Source organism: Coregonus clupeaformis, chromosome 10 (genome assembly GCF_020615455.1).
Source record: "Coregonus clupeaformis isolate EN_2021a chromosome 10, ASM2061545v1, whole genome shotgun sequence".
NCBI classification, from domain to species: domain Eukaryota; kingdom Metazoa; phylum Chordata; class Actinopteri; order Salmoniformes; family Salmonidae; genus Coregonus; species Coregonus clupeaformis.
Window position 1 is genome coordinate 54,227,916 of NC_059201.1, and position 24,050 is coordinate 54,251,965.

The 24,050-nt window shown below is 41.0% G+C and overlaps 1 protein-coding gene across 4 annotated transcripts in view; it reads left to right on the forward strand.

The window, feature by feature from the left end:
• LOC121575570 (thymocyte selection-associated high mobility group box protein TOX-like) overlaps window positions 1–23,780 on the forward strand; it is a 160,928-nt gene extending 137,148 nt beyond the window's left edge. For 2 of the 4 annotated variants that reach the window (XM_045223084.1, XM_045223085.1), the window contains 5 exons: window positions 2,965–3,207; window positions 14,915–14,995; window positions 19,531–19,929; window positions 20,436–20,572; window positions 22,004–23,780. In XM_045223084.1, coding sequence (XP_045079019.1) covers window positions 2,965–3,207; window positions 14,915–14,995; window positions 19,531–19,929; window positions 20,436–20,572; window positions 22,004–22,046 — 903 coding nt within the window. In that variant the 3' untranslated portion in view covers window positions 22,047–23,780. The remainder of the gene's footprint in view (window positions 1–2,964; window positions 3,208–14,914; window positions 14,996–19,530; window positions 19,930–20,435; window positions 20,573–22,003) is intronic. The other 2 variants (XM_041888747.2, XM_045223086.1) reach the window with 1 other exon arrangement.
• The last annotated feature ends 270 nt before the right edge of the window (window positions 23,781–24,050 follow it).

Consider the following 24,050-nt stretch of genomic DNA (forward strand, 5'->3'; position numbering starts at 1 on the left):
TCTCCAATCTCATAGGCGTTTCATTTGTTTGTTTGCCTTCTTAGAACACATGCCAATAAGAGACCATCTGATATATTTTTTAGATTGGCTTCGAATCCTAGTTCAAACTTAAAGATGCACTATTCAGAAATTGCTCTGCTATTTCCTGGTTGCTAAAATTATAATAGTTAGCCTAATTTCAGTTTATGTGACAAAACAAGCAAATATTGTACAGTTGAAGTCGGAATTGTACATACACTTAGGTTGGAGTCATTAAAACTCGTTTTTCAACCACTCTACACATTTTTTGTTAACAAACTATAGTTTTGGCAAGTCGGTTAGGACATCTACTTTGTGCATGACACAAGTAATTTTTCCAACAATTGTTTACAGTCAGATTATTTAACTTATAATTCACTGTATCACAATTCCAGTGGGTCAGAAGTTTACATACACTAAGTTGACTGTGCCTTTAAACAGCTTGGAAAAGTCTAGAAAAATGTCATGGCTTTAGAAACTTCTGATAGGCTAATTGACATCATTTGAGTCAATTGGAGGTGTACCTGTGGATGTATTTCAGGGCCTACCTTCACACTCAGTGCCTCTTTGCTTGGCATCATGGGAAAATCAAAAGAAATCAGCCAAGACCTCAGAAAAAAAATTGTAGACATCCACAAGTCTGGTTCATCCTTGGGAGCAATTGTATGTAAACTTCTGACTTCAACTGTACATATTGCAGCTTTAAAGCAATGCAGCTTTTTATTTTCACTTTGTTGCTTGCTGTCTGATCCATTATCACCATGTCATCTCCTTAATTGCATTTGCACATTGTTAATTGTCACGTCAAGAAAGGAAGAAAGGAAACGAAGAAGCAACTTCTTACAACATTTACAGTTATGTTGTTTTCCTTCAAAGAATTGTGGAACAAATGTAAGATTCCCTTGTGGATTCTACTGCTTTATGTACGTTTACATGTCATGTATTATTGTTGTTAGATAGGCCCTAATTTACAGAAGTTTGTTCAATTAATTATATTGCAACAATGGCAACAGTAATGCATTTGGATGTTTTCGTGTATATAAGACGTCTCTATAAGATGTCGTAGACAGAACTTCTGTACTGTATATCACTGTCTTCTGGAGCTCTACACACCTATCAATAGATGTGTTTCACCACTGTGGGGTAAACATGTTGAAAAGGACAGGAAAGCTTGAGGGAGTATACATGTGACTCAATCCCTCTACTGGAAAAGCACAGCTCTTTCATTTGAAACAAGGAAACAGGAATACATACTCATTAAGTGGCATTAATTTAATTTATGTAAATCCATACAACAAAGCATATAGAAATTACTCACCAATCAGGGCTCTCACTGGGTTTGTTTTTCATTTACCTGGGGGATTAGAAAAGAGGAACATGAATGTATAATTGAATGTTGCATATTTATCAGCATCTGTACACAAGCACACGGTTAAAACAGCACATTTTCTGGAAAAACAATATTTTCTCCACCATACAAGCTCCCCGCTGTGCATGACTGTCCATGTATGAATAAAAAAACGATTACTATCTCTCCCCTATCAGTATGTAATTCCATTTGCCTCCCTCCAATTTATTCAACATCCACATCAAAGCTAGGACAAACTGATGTGATTTTGAATACTTTTTGCTCCATTGCACAAAAGTTGGAATCTATTATCTTAATGAAACTCTGTGGGGAATGTACAGTTTTACCTAGTCCTGGAAGAAATGTTGCATTTGTGTTGTGATAAATAATTTTTGACAATGTAAACGATGTATTGCTGACAAACAAGCTTCAATCGGAATAGATCATGGTATATTACACAGGGTTAGATAAGACTAGACAGATATGATTTCGACTCAGTTTCTGTTCATGGAGTACAATTAAAAACAAGAGAGTATTAATAGTATCATACTGTAAATACATGTATTTGAACATATACATGTATTTGTGTTTTTATTTATTTATTTAGTACTTTTGACCCCTTTTTCGTGATATCCAATTGGTAGTTACAGTCTTGTCCCATCGCTGAAACTCCCGTACGGACTCGGGAGAGGCGAAGGTCGAGAGCCATGCGTCCTCCGAAACACGTCCCTGCTTTTTGACACACTGCTCGCTTAACCCGGTAGCCAGCCGCACCAATGTATCGGAGGAAACACCATACAACTGGCGACCGTGTCAGCTTGCATGCGCCCGGCCCGCCACAGGAGTTGCTAGAGCGCGATGGGACAAGGACATCCCTGCGACACAGCCCGGGATGCGTTGCACTGCCTTAGACCGCTGCGCCACTCGGGAGGCCCCAAAGTTGTGTGTTTGATGTTAACAGGTTTAAATGGTTACATTGAATGTTTCTGAGAATTCTAAATTGATTAAATCAAGCTGTCATTATGACGAAAACGCTCATTGCAAAAATGCACACTTTCATTCAAGTCAACCTGAGTTTTATTTAGTTTTTCGCTGCAAACGTTCATAAACATTATTGTCTTTTACCCTAGTAAGTCATGCTATTCTTACACTTGACTGGCAACTCATATCTCTTGATGGTGGGGATTCAGGCTTGTTTTAGCTGTCTGGTGGGCATCGACATGGATGAGTTGGCACACTGACCATGTCCATTGGTCTATGAGAGGCAGTGAAACTTTACCAATCTAAGGTGCTGTGCACTGGGACGTGAAGTAGAGGACTGGAAAGCATCTAGTCACAGTGTGCTATTGATCTTCTCATGTAGTGAAGAAGTGTATGTATAAAATGGCGGAAACAAGTGGCATCATACCTAGTCTGATAGCCTACCATTACTATTGAAAGGGAACAGTTGAAGTTTACTGCATTTCTTATATGTGTAATACATTCTGTTTGAGTGAGCGGTTGTCTTATTGTGAGTAACTACAAAGTTCAGTCTCCAAACAATGCTAGAATGACATGAGTGACAAATTAATAAAGTAGAATCCTGTTGTCGTTCTTTGATCTTCTTCCAGATCACGGGCGAGAAGCGGCCATCGTCGGAGATGACGAAGCCCAAGCCCAAACCGCAGAAGAAGAAGAAGAAAAAGGACCCCAACGAGCCGAACAAGCCTGTGTCGGCCTACGCCCTCTTCTTCAGGGACACCCAGGCTGCCATTAAGGGCTCCAACCCCAACGCCACCTTCGGGGACGTGTCCAAGATAGTGGCCTCCATGTGGGATAGCCTGGGGGAGGAGGCAAAACAGGTACACATACCAATAAACACATGGGCATACACACACACCAACATACATGCATACACCCACACCAACATACATGCATACACACACACCAACATACATGCATACACACACACACACATTTCAAAACTGGTGGATGAAGTTTCGCGGCTCCAAAATTAGGGCAAAAAATTAACTTTAACTCTAGAACACGTTGACAAACATACAGTGCCTTCAGAAAGTATTCATACCCCTTGACTTATTCCACATTTTGTTGTGTTACAGCCTGAATTCAAAATTGATTAAATACATTTTTAAAAATCTCATCCATCTACAGTCGTGGTCAAAAGTTTTGAGAATGACACAAAGTTTGCTGCTTCAGTGTTTTTAGATATTTTTGTCAGATGTTACTATGGTATACTGAAGTATAATTACAAGCATTCCATAAGTGTCAAAGGCTTTTATTGACAATTACATTAAGTTTGTGCAAAGAGTCAATATTTGCAGTGTTGACCCTTCTTTTTCAAGACCTCTGCAATCCGCCCTGGCATGCTGTCAATTAACTTCTGGGCCACATCCTGACTGATGGCAGCCCATTCTTGCATAATCAATGCTTAGAGTTTGTCAGAATTTGTGGGTTTTTATTTGTCCACCTGCTTCTTGAGGGTTGACCACAAGTTCTCAATGGGATTAAGGTCTGGGGAGTTTCCTGGCCATGGACCCAAAATGTCGATGTTTTGTTCCCCGAGCCACTTAGTTATCACTTTTGCCTTATGGAAAGGTGCTCCATCATGCTGGAAAAGGCATTGTTCGTCACCAAACTGTTCTTGGATGGTTGGGAGAAGTTGCTCTCGGAGGATGTGTTGGTACTATTCTTTATTCATGGCTGTGTTCTTAGGCAAAATTGTGAGTGAGCCCACTCCCTTGGCTGAGAAGCAACCCCACACATGAATGGTCTCAGGATGCTTTACTGTTGGCATGACTCAGGACTGATGGTAGCGCTCACCTTGTCTTCTCCGGACAAGCTTTTTTCCGGATGCCCCAAACAATCGGAAAGGGGATTCATCAGAGAAAATGACTTTACCCCAGTCCTCAGCAGTCCAATCCCTGTACCTTTTGCAGAATATCAGTCTGTCCCTGATGTTTTTCCTGGAGAGAAGTGGCTTCCTCACTGCCCTTCTTGACACGAGGCCATCCTCCAAAAGTCTTCGCCTCACTGTGCGTGCAGATGCACTCACACCTGCCTGCTGCCATTCCTGAGCAAGCTCTGCACTGGTGGTGCCATGATCCCGCAGCTGAATCAACTTTAGGAGACGGTCCTGGCGCTTGCTGGACTTTTTTGGGCGCCCTGAAGCCTTCTTCACAACAATTGAACCTCTCTCCTTGAAGTTCTTGATGATCCGATAAATTGTTAATTTAGGTGCAATCTTACTAGCAGCAATATCCTTGCCTGTGAAGCCCTTTTTGTGCAAAGCAATGATGACGGCACGTGTTTCCTTGCAGGTAACCATGGTTAACAGAGGAAGAACAATGATTTCAAGCACCAGCCTCCTTTTAAAGCTTCCAGTCTGCTATTATAACTCATTCAACATGACAGAGTGATCTCCAGCTTTGTCCTCGTCAACACTCTCACCTGTATTAACGAGAGAATCACTGACATGATGTCAGCTGGTCCTTTTGTGGCAGGGCTGAAATGCAGTGGAAATGTTTTTTGGGGATTAAGTTCATTTTCATGGCAAAGAGGGACTTTGCAATTAATTGCAATTCATCTGATCACTCTTCATAACATTCTGGAGTATATGCAAATTGCCATCATAAAAACTGAGGCAGCAGACTTTGTGAAAATTAATATTTGTGTCATTCTCAAAACTTTTGACCACGACTGTACACACAATACCCCATAATGACAAAGGGAAAACATGTTTAGACATTTTAGCAAATGTATTGAAAATGAACAGTAGTACAGAAATATCTCACGTACATAAGTATTCACACCCCTGAGTCAATACTTTATAGAAGCACCTTTGGCAGCGATTACAACTTTGAGTCGTCTTGGGTAGGTCTGTATCAGCTTTGCACATCTGGATTTGGGGATTTTCTCCCATTCTTCCTTGCAGATTTTCTCAAGCCCTGTTAAGTTAAATGGGGTGCAGTGGTGAATAGCAATCTTCAAGTCTTTCCACATATACAAGTCTGGGCTTTGGCTGGGCCACTCAAGGACTTTCACATTATTGTTCTGAAGCCATTCCAGCATTGCTTTGGCTGTATGCTTGAGGTCATTGTCCTGTTGGAATGTAAAACTTTGCCCCAGTCTAAGGTCGTTTGCACTCTGAAGCAGGTTCTCATAAAGGATTTGCCTGTATTTGGCACAATTCGTTGTTCCCTCTATCTTTACCAGTTTCCCAGTCCCTGCCACTGAAAAGCATCCCCATAGCATGATGCTGCCACCACCATGCTTCATGAAATGGATGGTGTTAGACGGGTGATGAGCTGTGCCTGGTTATCTCCAGACAAAGCGCTTTGCATTCAGGCCAAAGAGTTAAATTTTTGTCTCATGAGACCACAGAATCTTTTGCATTATGCTCTGAGTCTTTCACATGACTTTTTGCAAACTCCAAGTGTGCTGTCATGTGCCTTTTTATCAGGAGTGGCTTCCGTCTGGCCACTCTCCCATAAAACCCAGATTGGTGAAGTGCTGTAGAGACTATTGTCCCTCTGGCAGGTTCTCCCATCTCAGCCAAGGAACTCTGTAGTTCTGTCAGAATGGTCATTGGGTTCTTGATCACCTCCCTGACCAGGGTCCTTCTTGCACAGTTGCTCAGTTTGGTCGGACGGCCAGCTCTTGGAAGAGTCTGGGTACATATTTTTTCAATTTCCCAATGATGTGCTCGTGGAAACTTTCAACACTCTAGAAATAGTTTTATATCCTCATCACAATTCTGTCTCGGAGCTCTACGGACAGTTCCTTGGACTTCATGGTATAGTTTCTGCTCTGACATGCACTGTCAACTGTGGGACCTTATACAGACAGGTGTGTTTCTTTCTAAATCATGTCCAAACAATTGAATTGGCCACAAGTGGACTCCAATCAAGGTGTAGTGACATCGCAAGGATGATCAAAGGAAATTGGATGCACCTGAGCTCAATTTGGAGTGTCATAGCAAAGGGGTGTGACTACTTATTTAAATGTAGATGTTTCAGTATTTAATTTTCAATACATTGGCTAAACTTTCTGAAAACCTGTTTTCACTTTGTGATTATGGGGAGTTGTGTGTAGATGAGTGAGAGAGAAACAATTGATTTAATACATTTTGAATTCAGGCTGTAACACAACAAAATGTGAAATAAGTCAAATGGTATTAATACTTTCTGAAGGTACTGTATATTCATATCAGTCAAACAAAGCATAAAGGTACACAAATTGGTAAGTCTAAATGTCCAACAACATAAAGGTACTGTACAGACAAGGCTAACCTTCACTTGGTTTGTTCAAGCCAGAACCATAGAGGCCTACAGTATAACTAACCAACAGCGTATTTACCACAATCACAATGTAGTTAAATGTAAGTAAACAGTTATCTCCCACCACGACCTCACACTTCTGTCATTACAGAAGCACCATAGAAACTCCTGTCAAAAGAAAGAAATGTCATATTCACCCAGTAATCCCAGAAAACAATAGGTAAACACACAACAAACACATCTTAGACAATCATCTTTGTTACGGCCATAGAGGAGGAGACAGAATAAAGGCACATGTCAAATAAAATAAATATATCTAATTTGTAGTCACAGGTACATAGTTCACTCCAAAATCAAAGTTTTCAGACCTCATCCATATAGCTGCATCTACGCTACATATGGTGTGGGCCATGGACTGATCTTGTTAATAGACTTTTTAGGCCTGAAAACATCGGAGGAACTTTGATTTTGGAGTGAAATGTCACTTTAATATCTAAGGGGTCTGTATGATAAATGAATTCTCTCAGATTATGGGCTGCATGTCACCAGTTTCAATGCAGTCTGTTTTTAATGGTATGACAAGCAGTAAAATGGCATCATGATAGTCATGACAGTGTTCTTATTTGGCTTGATTTGAACTGTGGAATATGCATACAGTGAGGGAAAAAAGTATTTGATCCCCTGCTGATTTTGTACGTTTGCCCACTGACAAAGAAATGATTAGTCTATCATTTTAATGGTAGGTTTATTTGAACAGTGAGAGACAGAATAACAACAAAAGAATCCAGAAAAACGCATGTCAAAAATGTTATACATTGATTTGCATTTTAATGAGGGAAATAAGTATTTGACCCCCTCTCAATCAGAAAGATTTCTGGCTCCCAGGTGTCTTTTATACAGGTAACGAGCTGAGATTAGGAGCACACTCTTAAAGGGAGTGCTCTTAATCTCAGCTTGTTACCTGTATAAAAGACACCTGTCCACAGAAGCAATCAATTAATCAGATTCCAAACTCTCCACCATGGCCAAGACCAAAGAGCTCTCTAAGGATGTCAGGGACAAGATTGTAGACCTACACAAGGTTGGAATGGGCTACAAGACCATCGCCAAGAAGCTTGGTGAGAAGGTGACAACAGTTGGTGCGATTATTCGCAAATGGAAGAAACACAAAAGACCTGTCAATCTCCCTCGACCTGGGGCTCCATGCAAGATCTCACCTCGTGGAGTTGCAATGACCATGAGAATGGTGAGGAATCAGCCCAGAACTACACGGGAGGATCTTGTCAATGATCTCAAGGCAGCTGGGACCATAGTCACCAAGAAAACAATAGGTAACACACTACGCCGTGAAGGACTGAAATCCTGCAGCGCCCGCAAGGTCCCCCTGCTCAAGAAAGCACATATACAGGGCCGTCTGAAGTTTGCCAATGAACATCTGAATGATTCAGAGGAGAACTGGGTGAATGTGTTGTGGTCAGATGAGACCAAAATCAAGCTCTTTGGCATCAACTCAACTCGCCGTGTTTGGAGGAGGAGGAATGCTGCCTATGACCCCAAGAACACCAACCCCACCGTCAAACATGGAGGTGGAAACATTATGCTTTGGGGGTGTTTTTCTGCTAAGGGGACAGGACAACTTCAAATCTTGGGTGAGAAACTCCTTCCCTCAGCCAGGGCATTGAAAATGGGTCGTGGATGGGTATTCCAGCATGACAATGACCCAAAACACACGGCCAAGGCAACAAAGGAGTGGCTCAAGAAGAAGCACATTAAGGTCCTGGAGTGGTCTAGCCAGTCTCCAGACCTTAATCCCATAGAAAATCTGTGGAGGGAGCTGAAGGTTCGAGTTGCCAAACGTCAGCCTCAAAACCTTAATGACTTGGAGAAGATCTGCAAAGAGGAGTGGGACAAAATCCCTCCTGAGATGTGTGCAAACCTGGTAGCCAACTACAAGAAACGTCTGACCTCTGTGATTGCCAACAAGGGTTTTGCCACCAAGTACTAAGTCATGTTTTGCAGAGGGGTCAAATACTTATTTCCCTCATTAAAATGCAAATCAATTTATAACATTTTTGACATGCATTTTTCTGGATTTTCTTGTTGTTATTCTGTCTCTCACTGTTCAAATAAACCTACCATTAAAATGATAGACTGATCATGTCTTTGTCAGTGGGCAAACGTACAAAATCAGCAGGGGATCAAATACTTTTTTCCCTCACTCTAGGTCCCATTGCAGTATCGTTTCCATGCATTCAATTTAAATATTTATCATCACTATGCCTTTATTTCTCTATAAAATGTCTAACACTGTGAAACATTGCACCATATGAATTGCACCATAGAATGTACCATATGCTTATGTGATGCATGGTGTGTATGATGGAACAATGGGTTGTTCATGAAGTACATACTCAATGTCAATGTCATTATTACACATCGATTACAATGGCAATCCAAGCGTAGTGTAATTACAGCGAAAGTCCTACCCTGTATTGATTAAACCCACAGCCATAGGGTTACAGCAATGTCAAGTTTTTCAAACGAAACTTCTCTGTACATTTTCTTTGCTTTCATTTTTGCATTCCAACCCTGGAGGAAAAAGCCAAAGGGGCCAATAGTAACAAATGACTTGCTGAAATGAATGGAAAATGAGACAGTCTGATGATGCCGGTCCCAGACAAGACTCATATTTTTAGAATATCCAGTCGGGCAGGGGCCTATTGCTTGTCAAATCAAAGCACCTGTCTCTATGACGAAGTGCAGCCTGTTCGCCACCGCACACCGTATCTCTTACCGTAAGTGTGTTTTTCCCCAAACCTACTTTATACAGCTGGACTTTGGAGACTGGTTGGCCTTTTATTTGCAGTACATTTTTGCCTCCTTCACTAGGCCCTCTTCAGCATGAATCTTCATTTCGCTCCTGACACCCTTGAATGTGAATTCCTCATTTCCTGTCCTTTTATTTATATCTGTTGCCTGGTGATTTGATCATGCTGAGAATACAAGATTAGCAATTGCCTCGTCCTTGAATCCGCCTCAAGGACATCTGTTCCTGAAATGTTATTGTTTGCTGGGTTCTTAACCCTCTGGTGTCCTGGCTCTTTCAACCTTACATTTTATGTTCAGCACCCTGTTCTTTTTCTGAGATAATTTTATTCTCCAAACAAAGATTCAATAGAATAGTGGTTGTCCTTCACAGGAGGACTATCTGTAAACATTACTGTTAAAGGGCAACTCCACCATTGCATTACAATTTGATATGTTGTTCTACACCTAATTGTACTCCATTTGGTTGTGCTCTCATGTGTTAAATCCCATTCTTTAGCTCACAGAGGCCATAAATCAACTCAAGATAATGATACATAATGATACAAAGTAGATGTTTACACATACCTAGATTATGCGCAGGGGAGGAGCTTCCTCTGAATGACATCATCAATTCTATTCAAAATACTTTTTCTTTAGCAACAATATATGAAATCAAATTGCCCACTATATTGGAAGGGCCTTGGAAATGGAACGGAGAGCTATGTCTGTTCTAGACTGTTTATTTCTATACTTAAAACAGACATTTTCAGTCTTCCCCCAAAAATATTTTAATCTCCCCTCTCAAACTGATGAGTGCCATTTCTTTTAGTGTTTGGCTGTCATGTCAGTTCTACAGTACTGATGAGGTGTACTTTAATGTCACTGACCTTCTGGAGCCAGTATAACTAGAATGTCAACACATTCTCTTGCCGCAGATGTTTTTTTTTAAACAAAGGAATGCCCTCTGTTTCCAATTACCTGTGTTAGAAAACAAGCAATTCCCAATTCAAATGAAAAGATACCAGCACTGTATCTTATTAAGTATCAGATTTACATCTTAAACTATATACTTCTTTGAGTTCAGTTCATGTTTAATTCTGTTGTACTGCATGATTTATTTTTGCCAAGCTGTCCTTGAGTGCATTAGAGGCATGTTTTTATTCATGCATTTTATGTTCGTAGCCTCTTTTATTCAGCTGTTTTCAGCTGTTTTCTCAAATAGAGTATTTAAACACCTGGGGTCTCTGCTTTGTGGTCTAAGATCAATCATTGAATTTGCCTTTGTTATTCCTCAAGGTGACAATGTGTTCGAGCCGCCCCCCAAATACAGAATGAAATGTTCTTATTTTTGTTGTTTAGATTAAGATCAATCCCCAGTTTTACGACTATAAAGGAAAAACTGTTATAAAGGGGAAAGTAGTGCTTAGCTTTATTTAATTGAGTCTGTTGTGTTGTAGGTGTGATTCTGTGAAAGGTCAGAAGAGAGAGAGGGAAACTGTCATTCTGGCAAACAACAAGCTTTCAAACCAAACGCTCCTCTGTATCTCCCTCCTTTTCTCCCTCTTTCTCTTTATCTGTTACTATTGCTTGATCGCTCTACCTCCTTCAATCCCCCTCTCCCTCTCTTTTCCCCTCCTTCTATTCTCCCTCGCTCTAACTCCTTCAATCCCCCCTCTCTTTTCCCCTCTCTCTCTCTCTACCTCTCCCTCCCTCTACCCCATACCCTCTCTTCCCTCTCGCTGTGTGAATCAGTCAGCTAGCTATAGGTGATCCCGTCAATGCCTCGGCTAAACTTAAACCTGTCTCAGGCCCCGACACCCCTCGTTCCCACACAGGTCGTTCCTGCTTGGGTTGGAATGGGGGGGAGGGTGAGGGGAAAGGTTGTGGGTATAATCGCTCAGTCGGTGTCAGGAGGGGTTTGGGAGTTATTGTCTCCTATAATTAACTGGTTATCAAACAAGAACATTTCATTAAGGTACAATTACCGGCTAATTGTTGCGGGACACCCCCCCGTGTCAGGATTACAACCGCAGCATATGCTCCCTCGAAGCTTTGTTATTTCTAATTCATCCCGACCTGCAGCCTCTGACGGCTTCAATTGCTAATGAATCCACTCACTTTGGAATAATTAGAGAATCCTTAGGCATGGTAATTTATTTAAAAGTATCCGTCGTCGGGCGAATCATTAGCTGTGTTAAATTAATTTGAAATTAAAGCTGCTGGGAGTACTTTGGGATTCATTAAATAGGCAGCGCCGGCTCTATCAATATTTAAGGGGTGAGGAGTTAAGGTCGCAACTTCTAAACCCGGAAATATCGTCACAGTCTGTTTTTTTTTTCTTGTTCTAGGAATAAGATATATTTACAGATTTGTATATGAATATATGAATTGTGGAAACAAAGCAGAAAGGAAAGATATATTATCATGTCTGCCATATATGGGTTCACGCCCCTCCTCTCCCATCACTTTCACTCTATTTTGACATTCATGCAATTATTTAAATTTTTAGTAATTTAGCAGACGCTCTTATCCAGAGCGACTTACAGTTAGTGAGTGCATACATTTTTCATACTGGCCCCCCGTGGGAAACGAACCCACAACCTTGGCGTCGCAAGTGCCATGCTCTACCGACTGAGCTACAGGGGATCTTTATGGAAAGGATAGAATGAAATAATGCAAATATATCATTATATGGGAGGATAAACATCATTTCTTGGGGCATTTTCCTCCAACTATAGAAGGCTGCAGTGCGAGTAACCATTTGTGATGTGTGTATGCATACGTGTGTTTGTGTACGTGTTTGCATACGTGTCTCATCCCTTACAAAAACGTTTGGGAAAAACATTTGCTTTTCGTACACGTGTGAAGTTTTACATGTACATTTTTCACATGACTCGGATGCGTGATTTTCCAACATTGCACATGTGATATTCTAAGTTTCACGTGTGCTTTTGTAACCAGTGAGATTTTAACCCTGGTCTTCCATGGAAGAAGACAACCATTAGACCATTAGATACTGATTTTGATTTGAACATGTTAAACGGGATAAACAAGGAGACACAGAGAAATTATTTTCACTGGGTTTCTCTTCCAATGTATATTTATTATCAATTTCTCACAATCTCAGAATATTGACTGTTCAAATCTAAATTATCTCTTTGTAGAGGTCAGGGGTTACATCAGGGGTTCTTAAACGTTTTTAGCTCGAGACCCAAATTAGAAATTGACCATCCTCCCGTGACCCAAATCGTCCTCCAACGACCCAAATTAAGAAGAAATAGAGTGTGATTATAGATGTATTCTCATAACTCGTGACCCACCTTTCACATCCCCAGGGCTCACTTTGGGTCCTGGCCAATAGTTTAAAAAAAATGTGTTTACATTCATTGAAATAGCAAACACATTCACACATTTAGTTTGAAGATGTAATCCGGAGACAGGTGTTTTATACAACAGCCTTCTGTGCGTTCTCTTTTCGACTCCCTTTGCATATTTGCAATAAAACGCCTTAGCCTATCATACACTAATTCCACCGGGCATTCCACTGATTTCAAAACTCGGTCCTCCAGAAAGTGGAGAACAACACTTTTGCAGTTCTACTACGTGATATCTTTCAAAAAAGCCGCATTAGAAAGGATTACCTACACATACTGACCAGCTCATGTTATAGACATGGCAGACCAATCCGAACTCATCTCTCGACATGTCCAGCCCATCCATTATCTCAGCTAATCATGGCTAGCGGGAAGGTTCCTGTCTTTTTCCATGGCTAAACCAACTAGGCTCGTAATTTAACAATTTTATTCCTATTTACAGATGGCATACACGTTTGTTATTAAGGCACATGAAAGTTCACATGTTCCAGAAGGCATTTCTGTAAAAATGTTGATTAAAAAGTTTACTTTCAAATGCCTCTCCTGTGATGTAGTGACGGGCGACATACGCCTACTTTCCTGCAATTAGTCACAAATGTGTTTAACGTGATTGTTTGTCACATTTGAACTTGCAATTCCAAATGTAAAAGTGAGATTTTCACATCTGAACGTTTTTAACATGTGAAACCGCAAATTCACACGTGAATCTGCAAATCACATGTGATGTGAAAACATGTTATTCTCCTCACATGTGAAAAGGTGGTGTTAACATGTGAACTCTTAATTTAATACAATTGAAAATATGGTTTCACAAGAAATGAGATTTTGACATGTGAATCAGCTAATTTCACTAGTTTTTTCGTAAGGGATACCTGTGTCTGTGTCTTTCAGTGTGTACATGTGAGCGCGCCTATATGTGCATTGCTGTCTTGTCTATGTGCATTTGCAATTCATGAATACCTAATGGTAATTCTAGTCCAACTCTTTCAAAGAGAATGACCTGTCTTTAAGACCACAGAGGGGCTCAATGAAGAGAACTTTAATTATCCTCGATCTGCTCATGCAGTCTGTTGTATAGAAGAACTCCCAAGAGAAGCTGAGGAATGCGTCCCAAATGGAACCTTATTCCCTACATAGAGCACTACTTTTGACCAGGGCCCATAAGGTGGCCCATATGGCTCTGGTCAAAAGTAGTGCACTATGTAGGAAATAGGGTGCCATTTGGGACGCAGTCGAGGACTTTCCTATGAATCTAGGGATGGACTTGGCACTTGTTTTCTTATCTTCAAAAAGGAACGGGGGCCTCAGTCTCAGCCTCAGCCAACGCTATCAACCGCACCTGACTGACACCCTATTACATTAACTTGAATTGCCCTTCTGAACGCATCATTTGAGGTTCGTTCGGCGGATCCCTATTGCCTCGCGCTAATGCTGTTTGGAATTTTTGTCTCGTCTCAACGCTTTGATGGGACATCAACTCTGATTTAGCAATGTGTGTGCTTTAATGGAGGCAAATACAGAGAGGTGAAAAGCAGAATAGTGTTTTTTTTTAAGTCTCGCTCTCTACCTTAATTTCATCATACCTCTCTCTCAAAACACCTCACATCTTCAATGACTGTGGGAAAACTGACGGGAAACTGAATGGGATGATAGCATGTTTATGTTTAATTTTTTCCAGTGGTTCACATGACATTGACACTATATGCATCGTGGAGTAAAATATGGTGTTGTCTAGGTTGGGAAGGAATAGTGACCAGGGGTAAATTCAGTGTGATGAAACGTTCAGAACGTTGCTGATAGAAATGTAACGAATAGAGCCGACAAAATCCTCTATTCAACCTGTCAGACAATGATATATGTTCTACGCTATACATTTCTATCTGAAAGGTCTGTAACACCCTCCTGAACAGGACCGCAGGGCTTTTAGCCTTTAAAAAAAGAGTGTCCGTTAAATGACATATGTGATATAAAATGCCTAGCCTAGCCTAAAAAGGAGCATCTGCCAAATGACTAAAACATCATGTAAAATGCCTAGCCTAGCCTAGCGCCTTGTCACTGACCACTGCTTTGTTTCTGGTTGTCTCTCGCAGGGCTACAAGAGGAAAACAGAGGCTGCCAAGAAGGAGTACCTGAAAGCCCTGGCCGCGTACCGAGCCAGTCTGGTTTCCAAGGTAACAGCGGAGGTCACATCTCTGATATACATGGGTCAGTGGCGATAAAAGGGATGATGAATTAGATGGAGAATTCCTCTCTCATCCTGGGGGAGGGTCTCCGTGCAGTGCCGCTTGAGAAGGGGGTGTGTGCTCCGAAGAGAACGGTGAAATTAGGTCCCAAACACACACCTTTATTTGCCTGTGTTATGTGCAAAACACGGTGAGGGAGGGAGGGATGAAAGGTGTGTGTGTTGTGTGTGTGTCTGTGTGGGAGAGAGTGAGGGTGTATGCAGAATGCGTGTGTGTGTTCTTAAGTACTGTATGAATGTGTGTGTGCTTGCTTGTGTATTTGTGTGTGTGTGTGTGTACCTGTGTGTGTTCATGTGTGTGTGAACGCGTGGGTGTGGGCATTACCTAGCATGGTGCCACCTGGTTGTGTCTGTTTTTTTAAATGAGGAACAATTGTGTGGGCTGCCTGAGGCTTGCTCACATCGACAGTTTCTTTGACTATATTCTGGGTTGTTGGAGATGAGATTTGATACAGATGTCGGATCTTAATTTGACCCCTTTCGTCACAGGAGGAAAATAATCCTGCAAAAGGAGGATTTGAATTAATATTTATTTTAGACGCGTTGTTACAGGGTTAAAACAAAAAACAACTAAAAGGTTAACAGTTTAGGCATTAATTCAGAATGGTTAAGGTTAGGGTCGGGCTATGGTTTGGAGAAGGCTTCAAAAACAAAAAAAACGCCTATGTATCATCAGTATTCATAGCATTCTTAGAGCTTGCTAGAGCATTGTGAACTACCGTAGCGCATTGGTCTAAGCAGCATGCTCTGGTGCCGAGCCTCAAGAGTTCACGACCAGTGCTGGGCGATCTAGTGACAAGCCTGAGCCTACATGGCTATGTTTAGACAGGCAGCCCAATTCTGATAACTTTTCCACTAATTGGTCTTTTGACCAATCACATCAGATCTTTTCACATCAGATCTATTTGAGATCTGATTGGTCAAAAGACCAATTAGTGAGAAAAAAAAACATCCGAAGATGTCAAACGAAAAGTCTGATAATCAGAGAAAAGTGTCTCAGCTCAATGAAATCGTCTTTGGATAGTCTCAAAAGCATAAACGTCTTAACAGCTTTACGAAATGAAATATTAAAGCCACACAATACAGGCTTTCAAGGCACACCAAACACCATAGCCTAACTAAATTGAGAAATTATACATAACCTATCTATAAAACGTGGGCGAGCATCCACACAGCAGGAAAGTTTATCGTTTTACAGTACGTCTACATCTGTCAATCAACTGATGGCCCAAATCAACTCAGCCAGGGAAACACAGTAGCCTAATATCAGTTTTAGATTTTAGTAGACGCTCTTATCCAGAGCGACTTACAGTTAGTGAGCATACATTTTTAAATTTAATTTTTTCATACTGGCCCCCCGTGGGAAACAAACCCACAACCCTGGCGTTGCAAGCGTCATGCTCTACCAACTGAGCTATACGGGACTATATTTTCACACCTTTCATTATGTTTCAATGGATGGCTAACGGGTAGCATACAGAATGTATTGGAATATACTCAAATAACAAGGGGCCTATTGCAAACATCGATGGCGCTAGATTATCGCCAGCTGATGTCTCGTTAAACCATCAATACGCACTAAATTCACCCGCACAGCTGATCTCAATTGCAATCATTATTGGTCATCTCATTACCGCTCCCTCAAAGATGATGCCGGTGTTACTTAGTCTGTATGTAGTGTGTGTGTGGGGTGTCAGTGTAAGTATGTGTGAGTAGAGTCCAGTGTGTGTGCATAGAGTCAGTGCAAGAGAGCAAAAAAGGGTAAATGCAGGTAGTCTGGGCAGCCATTTGATTAGCTATTTAGCAGTCTTGTTTAGCAGTCTTATGGCTTGGGGGTAGAAGCTGTTCAGGGCCCTGTTGGTTCCAGACTTGGTGCACTGGTACCACTTGCCTTGCGGTAGCGAAGAGAACAGTCTATGGTTTGGGATGCTGGAGTCTTTGAAAAAATGTTGGGCCTTCCTCTGACACCGCCTTGTATAGCTGTCCTGGATGGTAGGGAGCTCGGCCCCAGTGATGTAGTGGGCCGTACTCCCCACCCTCTGTAGCGCCTTGCGGTCGGGTGCCTTGCAGTTGCCATACCAGGCGGTGATGCAGACAGTCAAGATGCTCTCAATGGTGCAGCTGTAGAACTTTTTGAGTATCTAATGTACTTCTAACATCGTTACATTGCTTCATCCAATCATTGTTCAAACTTTCTTCTTTCCTCTATATATTTAAATATCTAAAACTTGAACATATATACTAATATTTAGACTTCAGACAACATCTTGTTTTCCAAACGTTTAAGCTTGTAAAATTACACTCTAACTATGAATCCAATGTAGTATATCAATCCTGATATACATATTCAGAACCCGATTATATGCATAATACAGGCTTGAATCATGATTCTACTAATATTTTTAATGTGCCAGTCTGAGTGCCAAGCACCTATTTTCTCAATTTCCATGTCTTCACTCCATTGTTTTCCTTTCACACAAACCCAAATTGCATTACCATGTTAAACACCCTCCTACCGATCTCCATGGCCTCCCACTTCCTCCAAGGCTTACAAGCCCAAAACAAGTGCCTTGATTAAGGCATGAACAGTTTATTCATCAACCTCTTTTTTCCCTGTGAAGGTTTTTTCCCTTTAATAAAGCCCATTCTCATCACTCGTTTACGTAATTAAATATTTATTTCTGACAAATCTCGTATTCAGAGGCTTGATTGATGCGTCTGCAGATTGGCAGGCATTTAAAAGAAATTAAAACAGACAGAAAAAACTGCAAATCTACTATGCAATCACAACCACTCAGAACAAGACACATAGTACATCTAGCCATTCAAAGGGAGTCCTCTTTAAATAGTGTGTTTTAATTGCTGACGAGAGAGTCTTTTCAAAGGAAGTGGGAATCAAGGAGAGAGGAATTGAAGGTAATTGGAAGTCGACAGAGCGTCGTTTTTGGACGAGTCACGTGCTCCGTGCGTTTGACGTGCACCTGTTGCCATTTTGTTTGTGACGCACACTGATAATCTATGTTGGTGGGAAAAGTACTCACACACAAATGGAGCTTGATGACTACAGTAAAAAGCCCCAAGTTAATGAGTTTCATTCATCCCGAAAGTCAAAGTGGTGTTTTGTGCTTTTCAACCCACCAAGGGACACATGAAGGGGTAGTTCAACAAATTACAAAAGTATATATTGGTTGCCTTACCTTGTCCCTTTAAGGTGGGAATATCACATTTCTAGATGTCAACAAATAATAATCATAGAATAGCGATATGTTAGTATATTGCAGTACAGTATAGTATTATAGTATGGTAGTATAGTATAGAGTAGTATAGTTCATTCTTCATCATTTAATTTTCCACTTGACCCTCTCTCTCATCTTTACTCATCCATCCATCTTTCCATTGATTATTTCTCTGGCTCTTTTCAATATATGTACGCCATTACCAAATAGCAGACAGCGATAGATCACGTCAACAACTGTGACAGCTAATGAGAGGGACATATTTCATACCGCAGCAACGTATACATATATATTGCCATTTAAAGTCTATGAAAGGATGGAAAGTCGAATGAAATAAAGCACCTCAGTGGATGCGGCTATCAGGCTGAAATGAACCGAACAACATGATTCTCACATAGAGGGACCTGAGTGTATGATATATTCATATGTTCTACCAATACAGTGTTTTAGTTGTGTAATGAATTGGTTAATATATTTGCATTGACATAAACTGTATTTCAACAATATCAGTTAGTTGTGCAATATATTATATTGTCATATCGTCTGAACATTCCTTTTTCTCCCTCTGTCCACAGACCTACAACGACCTGGTGGTGTTATATAGTAAATAGTGTGTAATATATGTTGGCAATATACACTGAGTGTACGAAACATTAGGAACACCTTCCTAATATTGAGTTGCCCCCCCCCCCCCCCCCCCCCCCCCTTTTTGCCCTGAGAACAGCCTCAATTCGTGTGTTGAAAGCGTTCCACAGGGATGCTGGCCCATGTTGACTCCAATGTTGTGTCAAGCTGGATGTCCTTTGGGTGTTGGACCATTCTTGATACACACAGGACACTGTTGAGCGTGAAAAATCCAGCAGCGTTGTAGTTCTTGACACACTCAAACCGGTGTGCCTGGCACCTACTACCATACCCCATTCAAAGGCACGTCAATCTTTTGTCTTGCCCATTCACCCTCTGAATAGCACACATACAGAATCCATGTCTCAATTGTCTCAAAGCTTAAAAATCCTTCTTTAACCTGTCTCCTCCCCTTCATCTACACTGATTGAAGTGGATTTAACAAGTGGGATCATAGCTTTCACCTGGATTCACCTGGTCAGTCTATGTCATGGAAAGAGCAGGTGTTCCTAATATTTGTAAACTCAGTGTATGTCAGTAATGTATATTTATACTGTATATTAACTGTCCTTTTTGTCCCTTTTGTCTTCCCCTCTGTCCTCAGACCTACAATGACCCGGTGGAGACAAAAGGTGCCCAGACGAGCCAGCCTTCCTCGCACATGATGCCCCCCAATCCGCCCCTGTACAGCGTGCCACCCCAGCCCTCCTCCCCCTACAGTCTGGGGCCGGGGGGCTTCCCCCTCTCAGACCTGCAGAGCTACGCGGGAGCGCCGCGTCACGCCCTCTCCCGGACCCTCAGCCAGTCCCAGATGCTGCCCAGCATTAGTGCCTCTCCCCCCTCCTCCTTCCAGATTAGCCCACCTCTGCACCAACAGCTCTCCCTGCACCAGAGCTCCCTCCTCAACCAGCCAATCCGCATGCAGCATGGCCAGTCCCAGCCAATCATCTCCCACCAGATGGGTCTCCAGGCCTCCCTTCACTCACCTCCTCCTGGGCAGCAGGTTAGTGTGACTCGGAGAGTGCCGATATCACCAGCATATCACATATCACTTGTGCACTAAATTCTATGGAATAGTGGACATGCTTACTTTGTAGTATATGCTAGTGTGGACAGTATAGACCCAAAAATATATAATAATAAAACATACAAATAAACATTTACGTTCCTCAGCTTTTCGTCAAGCATGTATACATTCTACCCAGATTACGTTGAATAGCAATCTCTCCCTGCCTCTCTTCATTCTCCCCTCCTCTCTCTTTTAAATTCAAATGCACAGTACATGTTATTGGCTCCCTTGAAGGACTATGTTGCCAAATCCAATTAGCAATTAAACTAATCTCAAATTAAAATGTAACAGAATTTGGCATTCGGACCATAAGTAAAGAGCAAATCTCTCTCCCTCTCTCTCTACTCCCCTGCTTTTCTCTCTCATTCTCCCCTCTCCATATGGCCAGTATACATTGTCAAAAACTAAAACTATGGCCTCTCTCTCCCCGTCTCCTATAGGGATTCTCCCACCTACAGTCTGAGTACCAGAAAAGTGTTGGTTCCCAGTCCCCGGCGGCCCCCAACCCTGGGGGTAGACAGAGCCACGATTGGGACAGTGAATACTGCGATAGGGAGTGTGGTGGCAACCACTGCAGGTGAGCAGCCCAGACCAGTATCGGCTTTGTATAGGAAACGATTGTTAATTCCAATACTGTTTATACCTTAGAATAGGGCCAGTTTCCCTGACACGGATTAAAGCTAGCTCAGGACCAAGACATTATTTTAATGGAGATTTTCCATTCAGAATGATGCTTTAGTCCAGTACTTGGCTTAACCTATGTCCGATAAACTCGCATAGATAGTATTATTTAATGTTAGCTTAACTGTTCAAATGAAAGGACTTTGTTGAATGCCCTTGAATACACAGTTGTATTATTTAATGCAGGCTCAAATGTTCATTCAAAAATCCCTTTGAGACTACGGCACTTTGTAGGCATATATCTTTGAATTGACTTTGTACCATTTCAGTCCTCAATGTTGGCTCAGCTATCTACTGCATATGAAAGGGCGTTTGATACGACTCATGTGCCCCTTGAAAATTCAACGCTTTAGTACATAACGCTGGCTTAGTCAACTAAATAAAAAATATTGTTGATTCTACTGTGTAAACCTTCGAGAGTACACATAGTTGTACTACTTAATGTGCTGAATCAACCTCTGAGGCCTCTATATATCACCTTTGAATATATACTGAACAAAAATATAAACGCAACATGTAAAGTGTTGGTCTCATGAGCTGAAATAAAAGATCCCAGAAATCTTCCATACGCACAAATATCTTATTTCTCTCAAATGTTGTGCACACATTTGTTTACGTCTCTGATAGTGAGCATTTCTACTTTGCCAAGATAATCCATCCACCTGACAGGTGTGGCATATCAAGAAGCTGATTAAACAGCATGATCATTACACAGGTGCACCTTGTGCTGGGGACAATAAAAGGCCACTCTAAAATGTGCCGTTTTGTCACACAACACAATGCCACAGATGTCTCAAGTTTTGAGGGAGCGTGCAATTGGCATGCTGACTGCAGGAATGTCCACCAGAGCTGTTGCCAGAGAAATGAATGTTCACAACTGCAGACCAACCGCAATATTTAAATTGACTGATTTCCTTATATGAACTGTAACTCGGTAAAATCTTTCAAATTTTTTCAGTATACTATTGAATCAGTATTACTACTTAATGCTGAACATGTATTATCCACGTATTATACTTTCTCAGTTGTTTCTATTGAGATGTCTGTCAATTTATTCAGTGTACATTTTTCCGCTATGGCACTGAATAATCATCAAAACTTCTGTTAGGAACATCTGTTTGGAGTGTACTCCGACAAACACATGACGAGCTTTATTACTTTAAGGTTAGTTTTACAGCTGTCCCTACTGTACTTCAAAGGGGAAGCGTTGAAAGATTTTTTATCGGCATGTTTTTTGGGGGAGTAAGTAGTATCACCTCCCTGAGTCTGTTTTTTTTTATTTCCTATTCCTTCTCCTCTCACCGTCTCGCTCTCTTCTCGTTTTCAGTGGCAGCATGATAGCCAGGGACAAGCCACTCTACCTCACTTGAAGCCGGAGGCCGCCATCAACAAGAAAAGACACCAGGGAGTCAGCCCTCAACATCCCCACCCCACACACAGCACCTCCCCGACCCATCCACCCCAACCCACGCCTACCACCACCAACCACAACCTTTTTTTTGTCAATGTAATTTGGGGTTTTTAGAAGGATTTGTGCAATTCTGACGACTACTAGCGATCCCTCTCCTTTTAAATTTTTTCGCAAAGCACTTACAAATATCCAGGCATATTTCTTTTCGCGCCGGATTCTAGAGCACTCATCTTTGTCTCAGAGTAAAAAAGTGAACTACCATGAAAATAGTCCCCCTCAGGGACTAAACTGAGCTTTAATTAGAATAAGAAGAGCAAAAAGCCTTCTTCTTCTCCTTCTTCTTCTCCTTTAATCCTATTTACATTTATTTTGTTTAGTTTCCTTGTTGTTGTTGTTGTTTTTATTTATTTCTCGCTTGCTACATTTGCTTTTGCTAATAACAGTCCCTGTACTGTAGGGAAAATACTCTTCTGGTAGGTTTCAGCACACAGGGCTTGATGTTACTGTAGCTTTGCTTTAGGGTCTGTGACTTATAATAAAACAAAGTGACAGGGGGGAAGGATAATTACATACATTCTTTTTTTTTAATATGAAAGACCCATGGAGGTTTACCAAGCTGTCACAGTGTGATTGTAAATATCACTTTTATGGGATCAAATTGGGAATTCGAAGTCCAGATGGCTTTTTTCTTCTTCTTTAATATTACCTGTAAGTCATTGGTTTGTATAAAAAAAAATATCTTGTGTGCCTGTGTGTGTGTGTGTGCGACTGTGCGTATGAGTGCGCACGTGCATGTGGGTGTGTGCGTGTGTGTTTTGTGAATTTTAACAGCCTGTGCAGGTGGATTTCAGAGGAGTACTTCACACACTCGATCTTGCATTAAATCTGTGCTCACTGGTGTGATTTTTCCCAATAAAGTTCAATCTCAAACCGAATACAGAGTATGTGTCCCGCAGATCATTAAATGGAAAGAGCGAGAGAGAGAGAGAGAGAGAAAAAGGCAATGAGAAAGAGCAAGATGTAGACACGTACACTCACAGGTGAAAAGTGTTGCCTCAAAAATCCTTGGCTACTGTCTTTGTTGATTTTATTTTTAATTCACCTGGTCATGTTAATTGTCAATTTTCACCCACTCAACATAAAGAGGTAAACTAAAAATGCTATATGTTAATGGTTATGTCACAGAAACATAGCAGTGGGTTTCTAGTAGCTTCTTAGGTGTTCTATTGTGTTGATCTCATCTTTAAGTTTTGTGATAAATATTAATGCATTTGATGACAAAGATATATGTTCTTATTTTCACTGTAGCATAATTTCAATTTTTTTAGTTGTAATAGAAATATAATAACATTTAAACCTGCCAATTGTAGTTATTTTATTTGTAAAGCCAGTAATGATAATTATTTAAAAATTGTTATTAACTTTTTTTGCAAGTTGCCCGTCAGCTATTTGACAGGTTTCTTATTTACGAAAGAACATGAGATCATTTTTGCTTCTTACAATGGAGGTGCATTTTATTCAAATTGTATTGTTTTTATGTTTGGTTTTATGATGATGATAATATTATTTTGGGGGGGTATTTTTATTTTACATTTATATGCTGGTTCTTTCTTTCCTCGCCGGCGACATTATTTTCTGTCACAATGCTTATTTTATTTCAAATCTCCGTAATAAAAAAACGTTAAAAGAGAAACAGGCTGTCACTGACTCTTTTTTCCAGCACAGAACATTCTATTTTCTTCCCTTTCAGTCAAGTATCCGATCTAAAATGGCATCCACTTAACACTTGGACAATGTCCTAAAACAAGGCATTTATGCTTCCATAATATCTATCTTTTGTTTCCAACCCAGAACATTCCATATGTTTCCTATACTTAATTTTAGTCTTATGGCTGGACTCAAATCAAATGCCATGGCTTTACTAATTAGCTGTCGTCGCTAGAGCTAACACCAACACCGCCCC